Below are 27,994 nucleotides of genomic sequence, written 5' to 3' on the forward strand. Positions count from 1 at the left end.
TCAAGGAACAGAGGGCATCAATTTCAGATAAGAGGGAAAAGAATACATGGGAACCTGAGGGGCAAGATAATAAAATGTGAGGCTGGATGAACACAGCAGGCCAAGCAGCATCTCAGGAGCACAAAAGCTGACATTTCGGGCCTAGACCCTTCATCAGATAGGGGAATGGGGAGAGGGAACTGGAATAAATAGGGAGAGAGGGGGAGGCGGACCGAAGATGGAGAGTAAAGAAGATAGGTGGAGAGAGCATAGGTGGGGAGGTAGGGAGGGGATAGGTCAGTCCAGGGAAGACGGACAGGTCAAGGAGGTGGGATGAGGTTAGTAGGTAGATGGGGGTGTGGCTTGGGGTGGGAGGAAGGGATGGGTGAGAGGAAGAACCGGTTAGGGAGGCAGAGACAGGTTGGACTGGTTTTGGGATGCAGTAGGTGGGGGGGGGGGGGGGAAGAGCTGGGCTGGTTGTGTGGTGCAGTGGGGGGAGGGGACGAACTGGGCTGGTTTAGGGATGCAGTGGGGGAAGGGGAGATTTTGAAACTGGTGAAGTCCACATTGATACCATTAGGCTGCAGGGTTCCCAGGCGGAATATGAGTTGCTGTTCCTGCAACCTTCGGGTGGTATCATTGTGGCACTGCAGGAGGCCCATGATGGACATGTCATCTAAAGAATGGGAGGGGGAGTGGAAATGGTTTGCGAATGGGTGGTGCAGTTGTTTGTTGCGAACTGAGCGGAGGTGTTCTGCAAAGCGGTCTCCAAGCCTCCGCTTGGTTTCCCCAATGTAGAGGAAGCCACACCGGGTACAGTGGATGCAGTATACCACATTGGCAGATGTGCAGGTGAACCTCTGCTTAATGTGGAATGTCATCTTGGGGCCTGGGATAGGGGTGAGGGAGGAGGTGTGGGGGCAAGTGTAGCATTTTCTGCGGTTGCAGGGGAAGGTGCCGGGTGTGGTGGGGTTGGAGGGCAGTGTGGAGCGAACAAGGGAGTCACGGAGAGAGTGGTCTCTCCGGAAAGCAGACAGGGGTGGGGATGGAAAAATGTCTTGGGTGGTGGGGTCGGATTGTAAATGGCGGAAGTGTCGGAGGATGATGCGTTGTATCCGGAGGTTGGTAGGGTGGTGTGTGAGAAAATTTCCACTCCCCCTCCCATTCTTTAGATGACATGTCCATCATGGGCCTCCTGCAGTGCCACAATGATGCCACCCGAAGGTTGCAGGAACAGCAACTCATATTCCGCCTGGGAACCCTGCAGCCTAATGGTATCAATGTGGACTTCACCAGTTTCAAAATCTCCCCTTCCCCCACTGCATCCCTAAACCAGCCCGGTTCGTCCCCTCCCCCCACTGCACCACACAACCAGCCCAGCTCTTCCCCCACCACCCACTGCATCCCAAAACCAGTCCAACCTGTCTCTGCCTCCCTAACCTGTTCTTCCTCTCACCCATCCCTTCCTCCCACCCCAAGCCGCACCCCCATCTACCTACTAACCTCATCCCACCTCCTTGACCTGTCCGTCTTCCCTGGACTGACCTATCCCCTCCCTACCTCCCCACCTATACTCTCTCCACCTATCTTCTTTACTCTCCATCTTCGGTCCGCCTCCCCCTCTCTCCCTATTTATTCCAGTTCCCTCTCCCCATCCCCCTCTCTGATGAAGGGTCTAGGCCCGAAACGTCAGCTTTTGTGCTCCTGAGATGCTGCTTGGCCTGCTGTGCTCATCCAGCCTCACATTTTATTATCTTGGAATTCTCCAGCATCTGCAGTTCCCATTATCACTATAACCTGAGGGGCAACTTCTTTTTACACAGAGGGTGGTACACATATGGAATGAGTGGCTAGCAGAAGTGGTTGAGGTGGCTACATCAACAATATTTAAAAGGCATTTGCACAAATACATGGTTAGGAAAGGTTTAGAAGGATATGAGCCAAGTGCAGGGAAACGGGGTTAGCGTGGATGGGCTATTTTGGCCCAAAGGGCCTGTCCCTGTGCTGTAGGACTCTATGACTCGATGTAAATGTGACAGTCAAGGCAGCACAAAAATGCCTCTTCTTCCTCAGGTAGCTCAGGAAATTTGACATGTCCATAAGGTCCGTCACTAACTTCTAAAATACACCATTGAAAGCATACTGTCCCGGTGCCTGACTGCCTGGTATGGCAATTGCTCTCCCCAGGACTGTAAGAAACTGCAGAAAGTGGTGTGCACAACCTAGACCATCACGGAAGCTAATCTTCCATTAATGGACTCTATTTACACGGCTTGCTGCCACAGAAAGGCAGTCAACATCATCAAAGACCCTTTGCGCTCTGGTAGTGACCTCTTACAACCTCTTCTGTCAGGCAGAAAATACAGAAGCCTGGACACACGCACAAGCAGGTTCAGGAACAGCTTCTTTCCAGCCATTATCAGACTGTTGAATGGAGTCCAGCCTCAAATAATGTAACCTGCAATGTAATCTATATACCTCAAAGTCTTTTTGATCTGTTAATCCTTTGCTTGCTGTGATCTGACTGTACTACTTGCAACAAAGCTTTTCGCTCTATTTCAAAGAACAAAGAAAATTACAGCACAGGAACAGGCCCTTCGGCCCTCCAAGCCTGTGCCGATTGAGATCCTCTGTCTAAACCTGTCGTCTATTTTCTAAGGGTCTGTATTCCTTTGCTCCCTGCCCATCCATGTACCTGTCCAGATACATCTTGAAAGACACTAATGTGTCTGCGTCTACCACCTCCGCTGGCAACGCATTCCAGGCACCCACCAGCCTCCCTCTGCGTAAAGAACTTTCCACGCATATCTCCCATAAACTTTCCTCCTCTCACTTTGAACTCATAACCCCTAGTAATTGAGTCCCCCACTCTGGGAAAAAGCTTCTTGCTATCCACCTTGTCTATACCCCTCATGATTTCATAGTCCTCAATCAGGTCCCCCCTCAATCTCTGTCTTTCTAATGAAAATAATCCTAATCTACTCAACCTTTTTCTTCATAGCTAGCGCCCTCCATACCAGGCCACATCTTGGTGAACCTCCTCTGCACCCTCTCCAAAGCATCCAAATCCTTTTGGTAATGTGGCGACCATAACTGTACACAATACTCTAAATGTGGCCGAACCAAAGTCTTACACAACTGTAACATGACCTGCCAACTCTCGTACTCTATACCCTATCCGATGAAGGAAAGCATGCCATATGCCTGCTTGACCACTCTATTGACCTGCGTTGGCACCTTCAGGAAACAATGGACCTGAACATCCAAATCTCTCTGTACATCAATTTTCCACAGGACTTTTCCATTTACTGTATAATTCACTCTTGAATTAGATCTTCCAAACACATCACCTCGCATTTGCCCGGATTGAACTCCATCTGCCATTTATCTGCCCAACTCTCCAATCTATCTATATTCTGCTTTAATCTCTGACAATCCCCTTCACTATCTGCTACTCCAACAATCTTCATGTCATCTGCAAACTTGCTAATCACACCACCTATACCTTCCTCTAAATCATTTACGTATATCACAAACAATAGTGGTCCCAGCACAGATCCCTGTGGAACACCACTGGTCACTGGTCTCCAATTTGAGAAAACCCCTTCCACTACTACTCTGTCTTCTGTTGCCCAGCCAGTTCTCTATCCCTCGAGCTGGCACACCCTAGACCCCATGCGACTTCACTTTCTCCATCAGCCTGCCATGGGGAACCTTGTCAAATGCCTTACTGAAGTCCATGTGTATGACATGTACAGCCTTTCCCTCATCAATCAACTTTGTTACGTCCTCGAAGAAATCTATTAAGTTGGTAAGATGTAACCTTCCCTACACAAAACTATGCTGTCTATCACTGCTAAGCCCATTTCCTTCCAAATGGGAATAGATCCTATCCCTCAGTATCTTCTCCAGCAGCTTCCCTATCACTGACATCGGGTTCACCGGTCGATAATTACATGGATTATTCCTGCAACCCTTCTTAAACAAGGGGGCAACATTAGCAATTCTCCAGTCCTCCGGGACCTCACCCGTGTTTAAGGATGCTGCAAAGATATCTGTTAAGGCCCCAGCTACTTCCTTTCTCGCTTCCCTCTAAATCTGGGATAGATCCCATCCGAACCTGGGGACTTGTCCACCTTAATACCTTTTAGGATACCCAACACTTCCTCCCTCCTCATGTCGACTTGACCTAGAGTAATCAAACATCTATCCCTAACCTCAACATCCATCATACCCCTCTTCTTGGTGAATGCCAATACAAAGTACTTGTTAAGAATGTCACCCAAGAATTTCAGCACACTTGCCAATAAAAACAATTAAAATCAATTAATCCCAAGTCTTACACTTTTTGACCGGCCTGCCACATAGGACATTGTGAAAAGCCTTTGTTAAAATCTACATAAAACACATCCACCACACTGGTTTCATCAACCATACAAGTCAATTTCTCACAAAATAAGTTATTCAGACATGACCTCCCTTGAAAAAATTCACACTGAGTTTCCTCAATTAATCTATACCTTTCTAAATGATGGTTTTACTGTCCCTCAAAACGGAATTCAATAATTTGCCCATAACTAAAGTTAAGTCAGTGGCGTATATCTACTACGATTATCCATTTTTCCCTCTAGCAGGGAAATCTTTGCAATTCTCCAATGCTCTGGCACCACTCCTGTTACTTAAAAATACCCATTTCTCCCCCAGAACATCACATCCAGCCCTTCTGACCATTTTTTATCAAATGCACTCCAACATCATAGTGACAACCATAATTTAGAATGTATGGTATTCTTGTAACCAAGCAACAGCAGGGATATTAGCTGTACGTCTTCAAAACCAAGCCACAAGACTGAATACTTGTAAGAGACAACACACTCTAGAACAAAATCAAACAGGCTTCCCAATCTTTAAAGGAAGCAGGGTGGCTAGGGGTGACAAGGGAGGAAGACTAGAAAACAAAATTAAGAAAAAAAGGTACACCTATTCAAATTGACTAAAGTCGCATTTAGGGCTGATAGTTCTTCATACCTCAGGGTACGGGGCATAAGTTTAACATGAGAGAATATTTAAAGGGTACCTGACAGCAACTTTTTCACATAGAGGGTAGTTTGTATGTACAATAAACTACCAGAGGAAATGGTAGTTGCAGATATCGTTACAACATTTAAGGGACCTTTGGATAGGTATATGAATAGGAAAGGTTTGGAGGGCCAGATGCAGGCAAGTAGGACTTGTTTAGACTGGGGAACTTGGTCAGTATGTACTGCTTAGACTGAAGGGTTAGTTTTCATGCTGTAAGACTCTATGACTCTAACAATTGAATAGACTTCTTGATGGGGTATCAAAGAGAAAATAAACTTCATATGTTTTAAGGACTGAAAGACTAGTGATTTTTCTGAACCTGCATAGTCTTTCATAGTTCTGTTTCCACCATTCCCATAAAGATAATTTCCCAATATTGCTCCCCCCAGTTCTTGGCCATTTTTTCTTTGAACAACAAAGAACAGTACTGTACAGGAAAAGACCATTCGGCCCACAAAGACTGCGCCAACATACGATGCCCTTCTAAACAAAGAAAGTTTCCCTTAAACATTGCCCGTAACCCTCTATTCTCTGCCTGCTCACATGTATCGTCACTTCTCATTTTACAACAATCAACTGAAAACAAACCAAGTTTGTCCAATCTCCCCTCTTGGCTAATATCCTTGAAACCAGGCAACATCCTGGTAAACAATTTCTGTACTCTCTCCAAAGCCTCCACATCCTTCGGGCAGTGTGGCGACCAGGAACGTACACAGTATTTTTAATGTAGCCTAATGTTCAATACAACTGCAACGCAATTTGCCGATTTTTCTATTCTATGCCCAGCTGAAGGCAAGCATGTCATATACCTTCTTGACCATCTTACCCACTTGTGTTGACACTTTCAAGGAACTGCGAACTTGTACGCATTGATTCATCTATAAGTTGATGCTACCTCACATTTGTCCAGATTAAACTCCATTTGCCATTTCTCTGCACATGTTTCCAACCTGTCCATACCCTGCTGTAACCTCTGGCAACCTTCCACACTAAGGAGTGAGGAGAACGAGAACAAGAACAAAAACAAAAGACAAATGTATGCCTGAATGATTGAAAATTCTTACCCAAAGTTCTGAGGGAGAGTCAACATTTCCCCCAACATAAAGTTCTCTGCTCCTTTAACTGTAGAGGGATCATCCTTCATAAGTTGACTGAAAAGGTCTCCTAAGGAAATAATATGTAATTTGTCATAAATCCGCAAGAGCATAAGCTATAGAGCAGAATGAAGCCATTGAGCCTTTCATGTCTGCTCCATCATTCGATCATGACTGAAATGTTTCTCAACCCCATTCTCCCGCTTCGTCCCCATAACCAGTGATCCCCTTACTAATCAAGGATCTATCTCAATCATTTTCCAGTGGTCCACTGTCCACTCTTGCCTCTCTGTTGACTTGTGGATACTTAAAGAAAGTAAACTGGAAGTAGCCAATTTTGTATCAGCCTGCCAACCTGATTTTCCAGTGGTCCACAGTCCTTGCTTGCCTTGCAGATTTCTAAAAAAACTCTTGCAATCTTCTTTTATGTTACAAGCTAGTTACTCGTGTATTTCATCTTCTTCCCATTTATTGCTTTTCTCGTTATTGTCTGCTGGTTTTTAAAGCCTTCCCAATCATCTTTACCGTATTGTATAATCTTTCATTTGCTTTTATGCAGCTCCTGAGTTCCCATCAGCCACTTCCTCCCCTTAATGTGTTTCTTCTTCCTTGGGATGAATTTTGTTGTGACTCCTGAATTACTTTCAGAAACTTCTGCCATTGTTCCTCCATTGTCTTCACTGCTAGGGTCACCTTCCAATAAACTCTAGCCAGTTCCTTCCTCATGTCTTTGCAGTTACCTTTACTCAAATACGATACTGTTACATCTGATTCAATCTTCTTCCTCTCAAGCTGCAGGGTCAATTCTAACATGTTATATAGAACATAGAACATTACAGATCAGTACAGGCCCTTCAGCCCTCGATGTTGTGCCGACCTGTCATACCAAACTCAAGCCCATCTAACCTACACTATTCCATGTCCGTCCATATGCTTGCCTAATGACGACTTGAATGTACCTAAAGTTGGCGAATCTACTACCGTTGCAGGCAAAGCGTTCCATTCCCTTACTACTCTCTGAGTAAAGAAACTACCTCTGACATCTGTCCTATATCTTTCACCCTTCAATTTAAAGCTATGCCCCCTCGTGCTCGCCGTCACCATCCTAGGAAAAAGGCTCTCCCGATCCACCCTATCTAACCCTCTGATTATTTTATATGTTTCAATTCAGTCACCTCTCAACCTTCTTCCCTCTAATGAAAACAGCCTCAAGTCCCTCAGCCTTTCCTCGTAAGACCTTCCCTCCATACCAGGCAACATCCTAGTAAATCTCCTCTGCACCCTTTCCAAAGCTTCCACATCCTTCTTATAATGCGGTGACCAGAACTGTACGCAATACTCCAAGTGTGGCCGCACCAGAGTTTTGTACAGCTTCACCATAACCTCTTCGTTCCGGAACTTAATCCTTCTATTAATAAAAGCTAAAACACGGTATATGCCTTCTTAACAGCCCTGTCAACCTGGGTGGCAACTTGCAAGTGTGTACATGGACACCGAGATCTCTCTGCTCATCTACACCGCTAAGAATCTTACCATTAGCCCTGTACTTTGCCTTCTGGTTACTCCTAACAAAGTGCATCACCTCACACTTGTCTGCATTAAACTCCATTTGCCACCTCTCAGCCCAGATCTGCAGCTTATCTATGTCTCTCTGCAACCTACAGCATCCTTCGTCACTATCCCACAACTCCACTGACCTTAGTGTCATCTGCAAATGTACTAACCCATCCTTCTACGCCCTCATCCAGGTCATTTATAAATATGACAATCAGCAGTGGACGCAACACCGACCCATGCGGTATACCACTAGTAACTGGTCTCCAGGATGAACATTTCCCATCAACTACTACCCTCTGTCTTCTTTCAGCATGCCAATTTCCGATCTAAACTGCTATATCTCCCACAATTTCATTCCTCCGCATTTTGTACAATAGTCTATTGTGGGGAACCTTATCGAACACCTTGCTGAAATCCATATACACCACATGCTATGGTCTCTGCCTGCTCAGGGTTCCTTCACCTTAAGCTTCCTAGTCAAGTCTTCCTCAGTACACATCACTAAATCCGGAAATGCCTGTTCCCTCGTGGGCTCTACCACAAATTTTTCCAAAAAACCATTTTGAAGACATTCCACCAATTACTATTCTTGAGATCTGCTGCAAACTTGATTTTCTCAGTCCACCAGCATAGTGACGTCACCCACGATTATTGTAATAAAATCTTTCACACACGCCTGTCTATCTCCTGATTTATTTTCTTCTCCAAATCCTGACTTTTGCTAAGAGTCCTCTACACAACTCCCATCGGGGTCTTTTATCCTTTGGAGCTCCTCAACCCTACCCATGCAGATTCTATGCCTTCCAACTCTTACTATTGATTTAATTTAATTTCTTACAAAGAAGACATTATTGACTGGGACCACTATAGTTCGAGTACTAGAGATGGGTCAGTTTTTGTCCAGTGTGTACAGGAGGGCTTCCTGACACAGTATGTAGATAGGCCAACAAGGGGCGAAACCACATGAGATTTGGTACTGGGTAATGAGCCCGGCCAGGTGTTAGATTTGGAAGTAGGTGAGCACTTTGGTGATAGCGATCACAATTCTGTTATGTTTACTTTAGTGATGGAAAGGGATAGGTGTATACCACTGGGCAAGAGTTATAGCTGGGGGAAAGGCAATTACGATGAGATTAGGCAAGATTTAGGGAGCATAGGATGGGGAAGGAAACTGCAGGGGATGGGCACATTAGAAATGTGGAGCTTATTCAAGGAAAAGCTCCTGTGCGTCCTAGATAAGTATGTACCTGTCAGGAAGCTGTAGAGTGCGGGAGCCATGGTTTACGAAGGAGGTGGAATCTCTGGTCAAGAGGAAGAAGGCGGCTTATGTTAGGATGAGGTGTGAAGGCTCAGTTAGGGCACTTGAGGACTACGAGGTAGCCAGGAAAGACCGAAAGAGAGAGCTCAGAAGAGCCAGGAGGAGACATGAGAAGTTGTTGGCGGATAGGATCAGGGTAAACCCTAAGGCTTTCTATAGGTATTTAAGGAATAAAAGAATGATGAAAGTAAGATTAGACCCAAACAAGGATAGTAGTGGAAAGTTGTGCGTGGAGTACGATGAGATGGGGAAGCGCTAAATGAATATTTTTCAACAGTATTCACTCTAGAAAACGACAATGTTGTCGAGGTGAATACTGAGATACAGGCTACTAGACTAGGTGGGATTGAGGTTCACAAGGAAGAGGTAGTGGAAATCCTTCAGAGGGTGAAGATAGATAAGTCCCTGGGCCGGATGGGATTTATCCTCTGATCCCGTGGGAAGCCAGGGAGGAGATTGCCGAGCCTTTGGCATTGATCTTTAATTCGTCATTGTCTACAGGAATAGTGCCAGATGACTGGAGGATAGCAAATGTGGTTTCCCTGTTCAAGAAGGGGAGTAGAGACAACCCTGGTAATTACAGACCTGTGAGCCTTACCTCAGTTGTTGGTAAAGTGTTGGAAAAGGTTAAAAGGGATAGGATTTATAATCATCTAGAAAAGAATAAATTGATTAGGGATAGTCAGCACGGTTTTGTGAAGGGAAGGTCGTGCCTCACAAACCTTATTGAGTTCTTTGAGGTGGTGACCAAACAGGTAGATGAGAGTAAACCAGTTGATGTGGTGTATATGGATTTCAGCAAGGCGTTCGATAAGGTTCCCCACAATAGGCTATTGTACAAAATGTGCAGGAATGGAATTCTGGGAGATATAGCAGTTTGGATCGGAAATTGGCTTGCTGAAAGAAGACAGAGGGTGGTAGTTGATGGGAAATGTTCATCCTGGAGACCAGTTACTAGTGGTGTACCGCAAGCGTTGGTGTTGGGTCCACTGCTGTTTGTCACTTTTATAAATGACCTGGATGAGGGCGTAGAAGGATGGGTTAGTACATTTGCAGACGACAAAAAGGTCGGTGGAGTTGTGGATAGTGACGAAGGATGCTACAGGTTGCAGAGAGACATAGATAAGCTGCAGATCTGGGCTGAGAGGTGGCAAATGGAGTTTAATGCAGACAAGTGTGAGGTGATGCACTTTGGTAGGAGTAACCGGAAGGCAAAGTACAGGGCTAATGGTAAGATTCTTAGTAGTGTAGATGAGCAGAGAGATCTTGGTGTCTATGTACACAGATCCTTGCAAATTGCCACCCAGGTTGACAGGGCTGTTAAGATGGCATACAGTGTTTTAGCTTTTATTAATAGAAGGATCAAGTTCCGGAACGAAGAGGTTATGGTGAAGCTGTACAAAACTCTGGTGCGGCCACACTTGGAGTATTGCGTACAGTTCTGGTCACCGCATTATAAAAAGGATGTGGAAGCTTTGGAAAGAGTGTAGAGGAGATTTACTAGGATGTTGCCTGGGATGGAGGGAAGGTCTTACGAGGAAAGTCTGAGGGACTTGAGGCTGTTTTCATTAGAGGGAAGAAGGTTGAGAGGTGACTGAATTGAAACATATAAAATAAGGTTAGATAGGGTGGATAGGGAGAGCCTTTTTCCTAGGATGGTGACGGCGAGCATGAGGGGGCATAGCTTTAAATTGAGGGGTGAAAGATATAGGACAGATGTCAGAGGTAGTTTCTTTACTCAGAGAGTAGTAAGGGAATGGAACGCTTTGCCTGCAACAGTAGTAGATTTGCCAACTTTAGGTACATTTAAGGCGTCATTCGATAAGCATATGGACGTACATGGAATAGTGTAGGTTAGGGGGCTTGAGATCGGTATGACAGGTCAGCACAACATCGAGGGCCGAAGGGCCTGTACTGTGCTGTAATGTTCTATCTATCTTCTACCTTCTAACCCTGTCCTCTGCCCATCTGGCCATCCATTTGATAGGATATGTATCCTTAGACATTTTGTTCCCAGCCCCAAGGCCCTTGCAGCCACGACTCTGCAACGCCCATTACACACATAACTGCCATTTCCAATCTGCACTACAATCTCATTCACCTTCTTACATATACTGCATACAATTATGTACAACACACTCAGTCGTGCGTTAACTGCTCCCCTTCTCATAGTTGTGCCTTTATCTGCTCTGCCTGAAGTTAAATTCCTGGTCCATTCCATTCTCTTTTCGTATAACTTGTTCAGAAATGAACCTCCCCCAAGCCCTCCCCTGACTTAACCTTTTCCATTCAACTGAACTCAACACTCAACCCCTCCACACCCCACCCAACTATTTAGTTTAAAGCCCTATTCACAGCCCTAGTTATGTGATTCACAAGGACTCATTATATCATGTTAGAAAGCATCCTGGGATTCATTAGTAGTGGCAAGAGTTCCACAGCAAGCATTTTATGCTAAACACATGCAAGACACTTACTTGACCTCAGTGCTTTGTGTATAATTTTGGATACCACAGTGTAGGATGAATGCAAATGCATTGGTGAAATGTAGAAAGATTTACAAGAATAATTCCAGGGACGAGAAATTTCAGCTACGAAGGTGTACCAGACAAATGGAACTGTTCTCCTTGGAGACATGGTACAGGAGATCTTAAGATAGGAAATGTGCTTTTTCCACAAAATTATTGAAGGTTGAGGGGACTGTGCAGACAAGTAGGCTTTAGAAAGGACACAGTTGTAAAAGCAGACAAATGTTGAAAAACAAGTAATGGGTCAGATAGTTGTGCGTTCATTACATAGATTGAGCAGTAAACTGGTCAGAGGAAGTAAAAGAATGGTACAGCTGACTAGTAATTCAAACTTGGAGTATCTATGTACAAGCTACAAATGGGACTTTTAGATCTGGGTTATTTAGAGATAATTAATGAAAAGCGGGCTTGATATTTCAGGTCAATCTGAATCAAACATATATTAGACAGATGACATAATCATCAAGGTGTGCTGAGATAGAATGGTAAACCGCGGGGAGGTTAAAATTAACACATGCATTTCATTCTATAGTCACTGCTGGTGTATGTCACAGATGGTGTAACAAACAAGTTTAACACACTTCAAGAACAGGACATATGGTCAGGAATGGATTTTGCGATTCTTAGAAATGTATTGAGGAATATCGTTGCTGTCGCACTCCTGATGTAAAAATATTTAGGCGAAATGAACTTTTGGCTTAATGGAAGCATTCTTTCCTTTGTTCAGATTCCATTCCCAACAGTCCTAGCCCACAGAGGCTGCTGTTTTGGTTTTGAATTGACATTCAGTGGAAAACCTACGACTGGTTGGTATGGGTTCAGTCCAGTATCTCTAGAGCTTCTGCACATAAAACTAGCAGCCTAAAAGACAGGCAAATATTTACCCTGGTTGTTTTATACAAGCTGTTTTGGCATCACATTGGATGACTCCAACATGCACCACAAAATGGCATTATGGACATCGTTCTATTTTTGCAGGATGCTTTCTCAGTAACGTGCCTATGCAAGGCGATTTTTATGTACCAACATGGGAGTTTTGCAAAAAAAATATAATAGACTTCACATGAAGTGATCCAATGTCTGACATATTTGGATTAAACTGTCACTTCCAGTACAAGGAGGAAATAGAAAACTAAGTGTACAGAAAACCTCCATATAAAATAGAAATGAATGTTTAAAAATTCTCAGATTATCAAAAGATTGCCTTTGAAAAGCAAACGAATAGTTAATACTCAGATTAAAATTAGGCTGCATCACATGAAGTGTCATATGTTGATATTCAACTAGTTCAAGTGGTAGTGGTAGTGGTGGTGGTAGTTTTGTAATGCTGAAAGACTATCCAGACTCACCAGGCAGATCTCTTTCTTCACAGGTCACTGGCAGGTTCGTAAACAATGTTGGCTTGGTTAACCTCATCACTATAACATGAAATAAAGAAAGAAATATAGTAGAAAGTCAAGCCAACCAGGTTAAAAAGTCTGTCAACATCAAACAGCACTTGACACAAATTTTATACCATTAGACCATTTAATCAGGCATTAACTGCTGTTAAAATATTAAAGGTAGAGTATTATCGAATATTGGAACAAGATCAGGCCAGTTGGGCCCTTAAGTCGATTCTGCCATCGAATCAAATTTTGGATAATCGGTAGTTCAACTCCAACTACCAGCTTTCTGCCATAACTCAAAGTTTTATCCAACAAAAAGCTAGTGTTACAAAACTTTAAGAAATAATTAATGTTTGTTTGTAAAATTGAATTTCAGGAAGTTCAAACATATTTATCAGAAACGACAAATTCGCAGCAGTGTTTAACAATTGTGGTGATTCCAAAGGTAACTACAAACTGCTCCCATTGAGAATTGACAGAAATTATTTGTGATGCTTTCTCATAACACCAAAGACAGGTCACTTTGCGTAAGCTGTAGCAGTTAGTCATCTTGTTAGCATTTGCTTTTGTAGCAGAGAATATGTGGTAGAAAGTGAAATGATTTTCTTCCCAGTGATTATTGTTTACCGCTCCTGGATTCTGATAATCATACAAACAATGATAAAGTAGAGAGGATTCTGAATTCTTTTCTTATTTCTATTAAGCCAGAACTCATCCCTGAAAATAAAGCAACACGGTGGTTTTCAATGATAAAAATAAGATTTTGTTTTAAGTCACACAAGATCCCAGGATTTTTAATTAATGTTTTGGAAATTAAGTTCTGTGATTTTGTTGATTTGAGCTGCTGATACATGCCACATGGGTACACTGCAGCAGTTTTGCTCCTGAACTCATAGTCCAGAAGACAACACAAGTTCAAATGCAACCAGCAATGTGAACGTGAAATTTTTTTTAGAAAAGGGAAAATGTTGAAAGCTGACAGCAAAATAGAATTAGAATACTACTGCCCTTCAGAGTCAGAAATGTGTCTTCACAAACTAATGTATGTGTCCAGTCCCAGAAAACATAGTTGGTTCTTTCTAAATAATCACTAACCTACTGTTCAGAGATGTTATTACACACCTGTACTGTTTGTCAGAAGTTATATCTCAAAGCCAAACCGTTAAGGGTCAATTGGACATGGAAAAGAAGTGATTGAAAGAAAATACGTGAAGGTCAGGCTTAAAGTACAAACAGCCTTTTTGGCTGAAAGGTAACTAAAACGACCTTGGCTGGCTTAAGAAAAGGCTGTTTTGCAGCATCACTTGGATTTGTTTGTGAACACCTAGTACACAAAAATGCTTGAGGAAGTACAGGGGAGTGGCAATACAGCATGTAATATCTGATTCAGAATTGTATTAATGCTGGGGATTGTTGTAAACTTTCTGGATACATGAAATGAGGGTACTGGTCAGAGGTGTCAGCTGAGCTCATGGAGGCATAGTAAAGCTGAAGATGTGGTACCTTCGTAAGTGACTGTTCCTGATGATATTTGCAATTGAGTATCAGAAACTGGAAGAAGTAAGGGTTGTTTGAGGTAGTGTGTTGCCACCATGATCCTCCCTTCTTTTCAGCCTATCTAGTGATTAGTGATAGAGGCTACAGCATTTTAGAGTATCCACAGAAGAGACACTGTTGTTTAACAAAACAAAATTTATTACAGGATAGTATGTGTGCATCATTCAGTTAGGCATGGTTACTAGAATCTTCAGGAGCTGGTACATGATCGTTCCAAATACGTGAACCAACCTCTTTGCCTCCAGTCACAGACTGTCTGGCATCAGTAGAAGAGGTGGACCCTGTGGGGAGGTGATGGCCTAGTGGTATTATTGCTGGACTGTTAATTCAGAGACCCAGATAATGTTCTGGGGACTGGGGTTTGAATCCTATCATGGCAAATGGTGGAATTTGAATTCAATAAGTATCTGGAATTAAGAATCTAATGATGACCATGAATCCATTGTCAGTCGTCAGGAAAAACCCAACTGGTTCACTAATGTCCTTTTGGGAAGGAAACTGCCATCCTTACCTGGTCTGGCCTACATGTCACTCCAGACTCAAAGTGGTTGATTCTTAACTCCCCTCTGGGCAATTAGGGATGGGCAATAAATGCTAGCTGGCCAGCAATGCCTTCATCCCGTTAATGAATAAAAAAAAGTAACATGAAAATTAATCAGAGATAATGGGAACTGCAGATGCTGGAGAATCTGAGATAACAAAGTGTGGAGCTGGAAGGCACAGCAGGCCAAGCAGCATCTTAGCACAAAAGCTGATGTTTCAGGCCTAGAGCCTTCATCATCTTTCCTGATTAAGGGTCTAGGCCTGAAACGTCAGCTTTTGTGCTTCTAAGATGCTGCTTGGCCTGCTGTGTTCATCCAGCTCCACACTTTGTTAGTATGAAAATTAAACTCTTCAGGATAATTATCTCATAGAACCAGTGAGACAAAGCGTCACAATACAATTCATTTGAAGATAGTGTGGACAGCATTATTTTTGTCACTTTTGGATAAACTAAAATTTTGAAACACCTTGTATGCCATGATTTGGCTGTCATACGCAAACATTAGAGCGCAACAAAGCTTCATTGAGACTCAGTTAGGAAAAAGGGATTATGCTATGAGGAGGGATTAAGTCGACTAGGACTATATTTCATACAGAGTTAAAAAGAATGAGATGTGACACAATTGAAACTCTGGAAATTCTTAAAGGGCTACAGAGTGAATGCAGGAAGGATGTTTCCCCTAGCTCGGGGTAGTCTACAGCCAGGGGAAATAGTTTCAAAATAATTTTAATTTAGGACTGAGATGAGGAGGAGCTTGTTCACAGGATTGTGAAGCTTGGAATTCTCTACCCAGAGGACTATGCATGATCAGTCAGAGAGTCTGTCCATGACAGAGATTAATAGATTTCTAGATAGTGAAGATAGGAAAAGATCCTAGAATCGTGCAGCAGGTTGGAAAGGCTGAATGGCTTTCTCCTGTTCCTGGTTTCCTTGGTAATTATAAACTTAGGACAATGTTAGACATGAGGAATGAGTTGAAAGCTTTAAAAAGGCTAGCTTTGCTTTGTTCAGTAAATTTCTTGATGGCTGACTGGACTTGAAGTTGGTAACTTCAGTGGCACATCCCAAGCAGATTCTTGGATTTCCTGAGCATGAGTGGATTCTGGAAGCTGCCAAAGGTTTTGGAGCAGAAATGGTAGCAACCACAGACAACCATTACTCCAAAAGCAGGCCATGAAATTTCACTTATTTAGAATGAATGTGGTTGTGTACTAGGGAAAGATGCAGTTGTACAATTGAAATAGCCTATACCTGAATGACAGTGTAACAAACATTCTGGAAAACCTACCGCATCGAACCCCTTCAGAATTTTGAAAGTTTCTATAAGATCATCTTTCGTTTGTGACTATTGTCTTACAGTCCCTTTGAGGAAGTAATAAGCAATGCAGATGAAGGGGAACTTATAGATGTGGTGTACTTGTGACTTCCAAAGGCGTCTAATAAGGTGTCACATTGAGGGTTACTGCACACAAAAGTCAGTGGTGTACGGAGTATAATATAATCATGGATTGTGGATTGGTAGGTAACAAGCAGAAAATTAGGGTAGGTGATGGCCTAGTGTATTATGGCTAGGCAATTAATTCAGAAACCTATTCGGTGGACCTGGATTCGAAACCCATCACAGCAGCCACATCTCTGTGATACCTAATCTGAATTCAATTTTAAAAAAGAGAGTCTGGAATTAAAAATCTACTGAGAACCATAAAATCATTGCTGATTGTCGGAAAAACCCACCTGGTTCACAAATATCCTTCAGTGAACGAAAATCTACCATCCTCACCTGGTCTGGCCTACATATGACTCGAGATTCACAGCAATGTTGTTGATTCTCAACTGCCCTCTAAGATAGCCATTCAGTTGTACCAGTCGCTCCAACGTCACAAAGAAAAGAAACCAGATGGATCACCTGGCACTGACCTAGGCACCGGAAAAGACAACGGCAGAAACAGCTCTGTCGAGCCTGCAAAGTCCTCCTCACTAACATCTGGGTACTAGTGCCAAAATTGGGAGAGCTGTCTCACAGACTAGTCAAGCCTCACATAGTCATACTCACAGAATCATACCTTACAGACAAAGTCCCAGTTACCACCATCACCATTCTTGGATATGTCCTGTCTCACTGACTGGACAGGCCCAGCAGAGGTGGTGGTACACTGGTATACATTGGTCAACATTGAGTCCAGACCTCATGAAATCTCATTACTTCAGATAAACGAGGGTAAGGAAACCTCCTGATCACCACATACCGTCCTCCCTCAGCTGATGAATTGATATTCCTCCAAGTTGAACAACACTTGGAGGAAGCACTGAGGATGGCAAGGGCACAAGATGTGCTCGGAGTCGGGGTGGGGGTGGATTTCAATGTCCACCACCAAGAGTAGCTCAGCAGCAGTAATAATGATCAAGCTAGTGAGGTCCTAGAAGAGGGAACCAAGAGGGAAGAACATACTTGACCTCATCCTTACCAATCTGCAGTTGCATCTGCCCATGACAGTATCGGTATCAACAACCACTTCACAGTCCTTGTGGAGACAAAGTCCTGCCTTCACACTGAAAACAGCCTCCATCTTGTTGTGTGGTACAATCACCATGCTAAATGGGGCAAACTTCGCACAGATCTATCAACTCAAGATGGGGCATCCATGAGGCACTGTAGGCCACCAACAGGAGCAGAGCTTTGCTCCAGCACAATCTGTAACCTCTACTCAACCATTACCATCAAGCCTGGGGATCAAACTTGGTTCAATGGAGATTACAGGATGGCATGCCAGGAGCAGCACCAAGCATTCCTGAAGATGAGGTGTCTACCTGGTGAAGCCACCAAAACAGGACTACTTGCACACCAAACAGCAAAAGCAGCAAGTGATACACAGAGCTAAGCAAACTCACTACCAATAAATCAGATCCAAGCTCTGCAGTCCCGCCACATCCAGTCCATGAAGGATGGTGGACAATTAAACACACTGGAGGAAGCAGCTCTGCAAATATCCTCATCCTCAAAGATGGAAGGGGCCAGCACATCATTGCTGCAAATGCTTCAGCCTTATCTTTTGCAATCTTCAGCCAGAAGTGCCAAGTGGATGATCCATCTCGGCCTCCTTCAGTGGTCCCGAGCATTACAGATATCAGTCTTCAGCCAATTCAATTCACTCCTCGTGATATCAAAAAACATAGAACATAGAACATTACAGCATAGTACAGGCCCTTCGGCCCTCGATGTCGTGCCGACCTGTCATACCAATCTCAAGCCCATCTAACCTACACTATTCCATGTACGTCCATATGCTTATCCAATGACGACTTAAATGTACCTAAAGTTGGCGAATCTACCACCGTTGCAGGGAAAGCGTTCCATTCCCTTACTACTCTCTGAGTAAAGAAACTACCTCTGACATCTGTCCTATATCTTTCACCCCTCAATTTAAAGCTATGCCCCCTCGTGCTCGCCGTCACCATCCTAGGAAAAAGGCTCTCCCTATCCACCCTATCTAACCCTCTGATTATAACAGTTGGATACTGCAAAGGCTATGGGCCCTGATAACATCCTGGCAATAGTACTGAAGGCTTGTGCTCCAGAACTTGCCGCTCCCCTAGACAAGCTGTTCCAGTACTGTTACCACATTGGTATCTACTTGACAATGTGGAAAATTGTCCAAGTATGTCCTGTGCACAAAGTAGGGCAAATCCAGCTTGGTCAATTACCGTCCCATCAGTCTCCTTTCGATCATCAGTAAAGTGATGGAAGATGTCATCAACAGTGCTATCAAGCAGCACCTGCACAGAAATAACCTGCTCAGTGACACCCAGTTTGGGTTCTGCCAGGGCCACTCAGCTCCTGACTTCATTACAGCCTTGATTCGAACATGGACAAAAGAGCTGAATTCCTGAGGTGAAGTGACAGTGATAGCCCTTGTCATCGAGGCTGTATTCAGCCAAGTGTGGCCTCAAGGAGCCCTAACAAAACTGGAATCAATGGGTATTCGGGGGGAAATTCTCCAGTGGTTGGTGTCATTCCTGACACTTTGGAAGATGGTCATGGTTACTGGAGGTCAATCATCTCAGCTCCAGGACATCTCTGCAAGAGTTCCCAGGGTAGTGTCCTCAGCCCAACCATCTTCAGCTGCTTCATCAATGACCTTCCCTCTACCATTAGGTCAGAAGTGGGGATGTTCGCCAATGATTGCACAATGCTCAGCACCATTCGTGACTCCTCAGATACCGAAGCAGTCCATGTTCAAATGCAACAAGATCTGGACAATATCCAGACTTGGGCTGACAAGTGGCAAGTGACATTCGTGACACACAAATGCCAGGCTATGATCATCATCAATAAGAGGCAATCTAACCACTACCCCTTGACATTCAATGGTATTAACATCACTGAATCCCCCACTATCAACATTGTGGGGGTTACCATTGACCAGAAACTCAACTGGGCTCACCACATAAATACAGTGGATACAAGAGTGAGTCAGAAGCTAGAAATACAGTGTTGAGTAACTCACCTCCTGATTCCTCAAACCCTGTCCACCATTTACATGGCACAAGTCAGGAATGTGATGGAATACTCCTCACTTGCCTGGATGAGTGCAGCCCAAACACTCAAGAAGCTTGACACCATCCAGGACAAAGCAGCATGCTTGATTGGCACTAATTCAACACCATCCACTACTGACACTTAGTACACACTGCTGCTACTAACTACAAGATGCACTGCAGAAATTCAAAGATCCTTAGACAGCACCTACCAAACCCATGACTACTTCCATCTAAAAGGACAAGGGCAGCAGACATATAGGAACACCACCACCACTTCAAGTATCCCTCCGGCCACTCTCAATCCCAACTAAGAAAATTATCATTGTTCGTTGTGGCAGAGTTTAAAAACAAGGGTCTCTTTTAGACAGAGATAACGAGACAATTTTCTCTCAGAAGGTCATTGGTTTGTGAAATTTTCTCCCCCAGAAAGTGATGGAGGCACAGACATTAGAAGATTCTTGTTAGAAAGGTATAAAAGACATAAGAGGTAGACAGGAAAATGGGGTAGAAGCCACAATCATATCAGCCATTAGCTTATGAACCTAATTTGTTTCTAATCTTTGGGGTACTGTCTCTAATGTAATTATAGCCTTCCTCGAAATGGAGAGCAAAACTGAACATATTATTCCAAGCATGGTTCCTCAAAATCACTGCATAATTATAGCAATAGCTCCTTATTTCTGTACTCTAAGCCCTTTACAATCAAGGCCAACGTCAGTTCTGAGGAAGGGTCACCGGGCACGAAACGTTAACTCGGCTTTCCCCTTCACAGATGCTGCCAGGCCCCTACTGAGCTTTCCCAGCAACTTTGTTATTCACCTTCCCAATTGCTTGCTATACCTACATGCTACATTTGAGATCCCTGCACAAGCACAAAGTTTCTCTGAACAAAATCTCCAAGATTCATGCCATTGAAAAAAAAATCCTGATTTTCTATTCTTAGGACAGAGTGGGTGAATAATCTTGTGTTTCCCAGCATTATACTCACTCTGCCATCTTGTTGCCTATTTACTAAATTGTATACAGAACACAGGCTTATATTTCCACGTAGCATCATCAGCAAAGTTAAAAAAGGAACATAGGAAATGGGAAGGCCATTTAGGCTATCAAGTATGCCTTATCATTAAATAGGATATTGGCTGATTGAACACTTCAGTGACTCTTATTCATCCCATCCTTATAATTCTGTATGCCACTCGTCATCAGATACAAGTTGTTATTTCAATAATTATATTAATATAGACTATAAAAAGCAGAGGACCAACACTGATCCTTGCAAAAGCCCACAATTGATAGCCCACCAATGTCAAAATGTTTCAATCATGTGGTTGTTGACATGCTCACTGAGTTGGCTTGTTTTGTTCAGATGTTTCACCACCATGCTAGGTGACATCATCAGTGGACCCTCTGAAGAAGTGATGTTATTCTACTCCACTTGGAATTTATACTATCTGGTCCGTTATGGTGAGTACTGTCATTTCCAGTTTTGATCTGTACGAGTTTGTATTTGGGGTCCAATTCTATATGTTTGTCGATTGAAGTATGAGTGGAGAACAATGCCTCCAGGAATTCCCGTGCACTATGTTTGTTTTGGGCTACTATGGTTACTTTGTCCCAGTTAAACTGTTGGCCTTGGTTGTCTGAATGTACCGATTTTAAGGGGAGTTCATTGTGCAGTTTTGCTGATAGCTGCTGTTCGTGTATTCAGTTGGCTAGTTTCTTTCCTGTCTGTACGATGTAATGCTTGTGGCAGTCATTCCATGGTATTTTGTAAACCCCATTCGTTCTGCATGTCGCAGGAATGGGGTCTTTAATCCTCGTGAGTGTTTGTCGTAGAGTGGCTGTGGGCCCCAACATAATTCCTAATGGTCTTAGGAGTCTTGTTGTCAGTTCCGATATGTTCCTGATATAGGGCAGTGTGGTCAACGTGTTAGGTCATACTGCGTCCTCCTATTTTTGTTGGTTTTTTTAGGCATCTGTGGATGAAGTTGCGGGAATAGCCGGTTAAAGCAAAGATCTTATATGTGTTCTTCCGCTTCATGGCTTAGTTCTGGGGTGTCCCCTGGCCCATTTAAAGTGTGCTAATGCAGCTTTGTTTGTGGACATTGGGGTGGTTGCTGTGGAAATTGAGGATTTGTTCTGTATGGGCTGCTTTTCTGTGTACTGAGGTTTGGACTACACTGGGAAACAGAGAAACAGACCCTTTGGTCCAACACGTCCATGCCAACCAGATAGCCTAAATTAATCTGACCTCTTTGCCAGTATTTAGCCCATTGCCCTCTAACCCTTCAAAAGGGTCACCGGACCCGAAACATTAACTCTGTTTTCTCCTTCACAGATGCTGCCAGACCTGCTGAGCTTTTCCAGCAACTTTGTTTTTGTTCCTGACGTACGGCATCCGCAGTTCCTTTGGTTTGACATAGTGAATGCAGTGGTTATAATCTCCTAAAATTCTCTAGGTTCTGGAAAAGTCCCAGTAGATTAGAAAACTGCAGAGCTTTCAATTCTATTCAAGAAAGGAAAGGGACAGAAAGCAGGAGAATATAGGCCAATCAGCCCAACATCTTTTGTCGTGAAAATACAGTAATCAGTGAGGGAGTAGTTAGACATTTAGAAAAATGTATTATGATCGGGCAGTGTCAACAGTTTTGCGAAAGGGAAGTAGCGTTTCACAGATTTATTAGAGTTCCTCGATAATTTAACAGGCAGGTTTGATAAAAGTGAACCCAGTAGATGTCATACCTTTTGATTTTCATAAAAAGGTATCACAGAGGTTTGCTACACAAGATAAAGGTTCATGGCATTATCAGAAATACATTAGTTCATGAAAACTCTATCTGTGCTAACAGGATATAAAGTCAGGATAAATGGGTCATTTTCGGCTTAGCAAGGTGAGTGAATTGCCACAGGAATAGTGCTGAGGTCACACCTACTTACAACCTATGCTCATCAGTTGGAAGAGAGATCAACTGTACTTGTAGGTAGGTTTGCTGATGATACAAAAATAGGTAGGATAGCAAGTGGTGAGGAAGATGCAAAGAGTCTAAAAGGAATCTAGATAGGTGAAATAACCAAAGGCAAATGGAGTATAATATCAGAAAACATCAGGTTGCCCAATTTGAAGAATAGAAAAGCAGAATCTTGTTTAAATGGACAACCTGCAAAATGCTCTCGAACAAAAGGTGTTATGCCCTTGCATATGAATAACAAATCAATAGCATGCAGGCATGGCAAGTAACTAGGAAGTAAAGCGGAATGTTTCCATTACTGAAAAGAGAATGGAATATAAAAGTAGCAAAGTCTTCTGGCAGCTGCACCTCGAATAATGTATTCAATCAAGGAACCAAAAGGCTTGCTCCTGTTTCCATTCCTTACAAATTTATATAAAAACATTTGTGGTCAATCCCCATGAATATGAAGCATGTAGCAGGCATGGAAGAAATGATGCTTTAATTTTAATTATTGCTGAAACTTCAAATTGAAGTATGTTCAAAAGAGTCATATGAGGACTTAAGCATGCCATTAAGACAACTGGTAGCAACTTTAGTTTCCAATTTAAAACAATGTAATGACATAATCTCCACACTGACTTCATAAGCTTGCATGTATGTACAAAAAGTTTCCCCAAATGTGATAAGGTATACTGTATGGTTATTAGATAACATTATTAGTATTTTGATCCAAAAAATTCTTAATCAGGGCAAAAATCCACTAAGGTTAAAACTGGGAAGATATTCAGCTTTGAAATGTGTAGATCCTGAGAATGCAACTTCAATAGATCATAAATTACTAACTAAAAGTAGTCAGGCATATTTATACTTAAAGTGCATGGTCTGATCCATGCTACTATTCAGAGATTTGAAGGTTAGCAAGTTAACTACCAGCCCACTGACCCAGAAAAATGGGTATGTTGTATGGTGTAAGGTGGGCATGAATACATTAAAAATTCTATGATAATGTGTGCCCATCAGTTACAAGTAAACTAGAAGGAAGTTCGTGAAATTTGACAATTCAACATTAATCATTGCTTCTAAATTCAGGTAAATAAAAAGTCAAATGCAATATACTTTTAAAATATTTATTTCCAGTGTACTTAAACATTTTTATGCAGACTGTATTTCATCCAAAATTAAATCAGGACAGTTTTCGTTCTCATATGTACTCACTGCCATTACAGTTCTAAATTGTTCCACCTCCCCTTCCCTGCTAAAAATGTAAAGAATGAAAGTACTTTGCTGTGGCAAAATATTATTTTCTACGGGGAGGCATTGCTCTTCTCAAGGTTTGTATCATCTGGATTAGCAAAGATTTTCTGGTTAGGTTTGCCACATTTGGTGGAAGATTTTTGCGATGGGTTGCCACAAAAATCAAACATCGCAGTGAAAAATAATCTAAAATCACCTCCAATTCCAAATCAAGTAATTTTCATAGAAAATCAAATATCATTAAAGCATAAATGGCAACTTAAGCAGAAAAGTTCATTTTTGGCTATCGACAATCAAAATCCTCGCCCTCCATTTCATACACGTAAACTTGTAATTACGTTATTATCTAAAATAGAACATTCGCTGATTTGGCTAGTGACAATTTAGTCAACTGACATTGTCATAGCATTATTATATCCAGTGCTGCAAAGGTGAATATTCAACTTAAACATTCATACTTTTTTTTCCAAAAGGATTTAAAATCTTTTGAATATCTTGAACTTTCATTTGCCTTTCTTTCCTCATGCTGAAAGATAGCACCACAGCATCAGCACCCCTTGAAACCATTAAGCACCAATTCTTAAAACACTTGCTACATAAGCTTTCATTTGAACAGTTTAAAGAATTTGGAAGATGCCATGATCAAGATTTATCCTCATGATAGCCAACCACTATATACATATAATACTTCCAACTAAGATGACTGGATAGAGACCAGAAACTGGAGCTTTAGCTTTTTTTCTCTGACATGCAAGAATGCTGATGTCATGATCCCCATCCTAACCAAAGCAATTAACTCAAGTGACCAGGACATTAAACTTAATTCTCAGTTCAGAGAATTGTACTGACCTTTTACTAATGTCCTGCAAAACACTTCCATAGAAAACATCTTTAGTAGAGATCAATGAATGAGTATTTCTATGCAGAAAACTCATTCAAAGGAAATTTTAAAGTCACTGGGAAGAGGACAAAATATTCTCTGGTGAGAGGATTTATATTAAAAAACTAATTTACATAGTGTCATGCATAACCTCAGGACAATCCAATTCCACCTAAGCACGCAAAAAATATAGCAACTAATTTGTGGACAGTTGGTTTTTTAAAAAAATATAGACTTATTTATGGTATGTGGCTGGGCCAGCATTTACTGTCCACTACTTAAGAAGTAATCAGCTGCCTTTTTGAACTACAGCAGACAATATAGTGGAGGTACACAGAGTGCAGTTAGGAAGGGAGATCCAGGTTTTTGACCCAGCAACAGTGTGATAATAGTGTGGTAATGACCAAATAATCTGTCGTAAGAATGTTAATTAGAGGATAAATATTGTCTGCAGTGCAAGAGAGAACTTAAAGGTTTTCACAACACAGTAGTAGCGTACCCAGCTTTGAGCCAGGAGACCTGGGTTCAAGTCCCACCTGTTCTGGCGGTGTGTAATAACATTTTGGAACAGGTTGATTTGGAAGTATCTCGTTGAGAGAACTTCTGGGCAAGAGAGTTTGATTTCAAGTCTGACCTGTCTTGGAGCTGTGTCATAACACAACAACAGATTGATTGAAATAACACAGTAATAATATAATATTTTAATAATAATTTAAAAACTACAAGGTTGAACTCCACAATTTCCTTCAAAGTGCCATGGCACCTTCCCGAGATGGTTTATCTCCTCCAAGAAACAGCCACTCTCCAGGGCAACAGACCCTCAAGACGGCACACAGAACCAAACAAGCTTTTATATTTAAGTCTCCGAAGTGGGACTTGGCAATATTCCGTCTCAGACAAGTTCATGATCAGAGTCCTAAGGCTGACACTGAAGTTTACTAACGAGTTTACATGAGCGATTATTAAAAGCAATCTGCTCATTTATCAAAATGACATGCAAATTTGTATTGTTTAAAGTCCACGGACACTGGTAAGAAATTCATGCATATTATTGACATTTTAGTCCTGAAATAACATTATACATAGCTACAAGTTATAAATTAAACCATGCCGATGTACAAGTAAACTGATTTTACCTGTTAGATTTAATATTTGCTTAATAAAATTACCAACATATTCACAGCACACGAGATCACAGAAAACCCATATTTCACCAAGATGTCGATGTATTTTGGCATTACAACCAGGAAGATCACCGTGTTTGATAATACTACTCAGTTTAGCCCAGATCTCTTCCAGCTGTTCAGCACTAAAATTGGATTGATCAATAACCCACTTTGCCCTTTGAAAAGAATGTAGTTGGAGCTTTTCCTTAATTATTTGAAGTCTTTGGCTAACTGTCAAAATGTTTAGCCCTTTCGTTCTGCTGTATCCTGTAATACTCCACGACCTTTCTGATTTGTAATCCTCATTTGTAATTCCACACAGTAAATCTGTCATTCCAGGTACAAATTCTGCAGCAGCTACTTCAGTAAGATGATCCTTCTGCAGATTTACAGAAAATTCCAGAAGATCCTCTGTGCAATCATAATTTTGTGTTTCTGCTTTGAATTCCACCTCAACCAAACACTTTTCAATTCTTTGTGCTTCTTCATTTGAAATAGATGGTGGACATTTCTTAGGTTTTATTGGTAAACTTTTTATATCATCTGAAAACCATGGTATGAATCTTGGTGAATATTTTCGTGGAAAGTCTTCCAACAATTTTTCTGTTATCTTCAGTACTTCGGAAGAAAAGTCTTGATTAGGCCTATAATGTACCACTAACTCCATCTGATTGAAGCTCTGGGGACAAAGTGATGGTCTCAGCTTGAATCACCATAGGGCAATGAATATCAGCAAGCCCTTCTCCTTATACTTCCATAATTGCAAATCTATAAGTCATTCGGAATGAAGTGATTTGTCACTGACAGTGCTTCCTTCACCAAATTTAGCAGAAGCACAATATTGAGATGCAGCAGTCTACCACCTTCAGGAAGTGCTACCCTGCAGAGATAAATATCTTTGAATATTTCTCTTATATGCAATACTTAAACTAGAAACAGTAATGTAGCTTCTAAGAATTTACTATGGAATTTACTTCAAAAACACTGACATTTGTCCATAATTTTGGGTCCTTTCAGAAACAGCACCGAATTGAGAAGGAATCTAATTCCATTCTCTGCAACTTTCAATATACATGCAAAAGTCTCAAGTGTCATATTCAATTTTTAGGAAATGAAGAGAGAAGAAAGCACCTGCCGTCAGTATTGGCTCGTGACAGATTTTTGCCTAAGCCTAAAAGTGTAGAGTCTCATGTCCCACTCCAGAGGCTCAAGTACAGTAGAGGTCCACTATTTAAAGCAAGTTCTAATACTGTCTAAGATAACAAGGTGTAGAGCTGGATGAACACAGCAGCCAAGCAGCATGGCTGACGTTTCGGGCCTAGAACCTTCTTCAGGGTCTAGGCCCGAAACGTCAGCCTTCCTGCTCCTCTGATGCTGCTTAGCCTGCTGTGTTCATCCAGCTCTACGCCTTGTTATCTCAGACTCTCCAGCATCTGCAGTTCCTACTGTTTAAAATATTGTCTTTTTGTTTTAGCACAGATTGTAAATAAGGTACATTCTCTTAAGTCATTCTCTTAAATGTTGACTCGATTTCTGTTTCGTTGTGGTTACTAAACATGCTTGGTCCTTTAAAAACAAACCATTGGTTCTTTCCACTGAACCTTCTACTCACCATGCCCCCCCCCCTCTCAGATCCTCACACACACCACCTCACTTTGATTGAAGAATGAAGTAACCAGTGGGAGAGAAGTCAAAAGAATAAGTTAAGACTAGCTGGTGAACTTTCAGGCCACTTAGGTTGAAGTCAGCCAATAGGTTTCGCACATAAAAATTACTGATCAGGAACATAACCTAGCTTTATTATTTTCTTATTTGAATGTTAACTTGCCAGAACTGCTCTTTTATAAAACAACTCAAAAGTGTTTTTAGATGCAGTCAGTGCTGTGTTGCTACCTTTGTTTTCTTTGAACAAACCATAGACATGGCAAAACTCAAACCCAAAGGAAACATGTCCATTATGAGCCTAATACACTAAACTCTCCAGCAACTGGTTATATGCAAAGCTCTTCTACACTTAAACAAAATAACAGAAGGGGTAATCACAGAGACATGCCTGTACTGTGATCATGATTAGAAGCCATATATTCCAGATGGTAGTATCTTCAAAAATTATTGGAAAACTAGGGCAAATGGGCAAGAATGGTAGCCTTATTGATT

At 42.1% G+C, this 27,994-nt stretch overlaps 1 protein-coding gene across 5 annotated transcripts in view; it reads right to left on the reverse strand.

Annotated features, from left to right (window-relative positions):
• Positions 1-27,994, reverse strand: part of trappc13 (trafficking protein particle complex subunit 13) — a 79,972-nt gene that overhangs the window by 46,277 nt on the left and 5,701 nt on the right. For 4 of the 5 annotated variants that reach the window (XM_059648115.1, XM_059648107.1, XM_059648105.1 and 1 more), the window contains exons 2-3: positions 12,908-12,976; positions 6,126-6,225 (exon numbers count right to left, since the gene is read on the reverse strand). In XM_059648115.1, coding sequence (XP_059504098.1) covers positions 6,126-6,225; positions 12,908-12,976 — 169 coding nt within the window. Of the gene's footprint in view, positions 1-6,125; positions 6,226-12,907; positions 12,977-25,807; positions 26,718-27,994 lie in introns of all 5 variants that reach the window. The other variant, XM_059648119.1, reaches the window with a different exon arrangement.

This window comes from Stegostoma tigrinum, chromosome 1, assembly GCF_030684315.1.
Source record: "Stegostoma tigrinum isolate sSteTig4 chromosome 1, sSteTig4.hap1, whole genome shotgun sequence".
Lineage (NCBI taxonomy): Eukaryota > Metazoa > Chordata > Chondrichthyes > Orectolobiformes > Stegostomatidae > Stegostoma > Stegostoma tigrinum.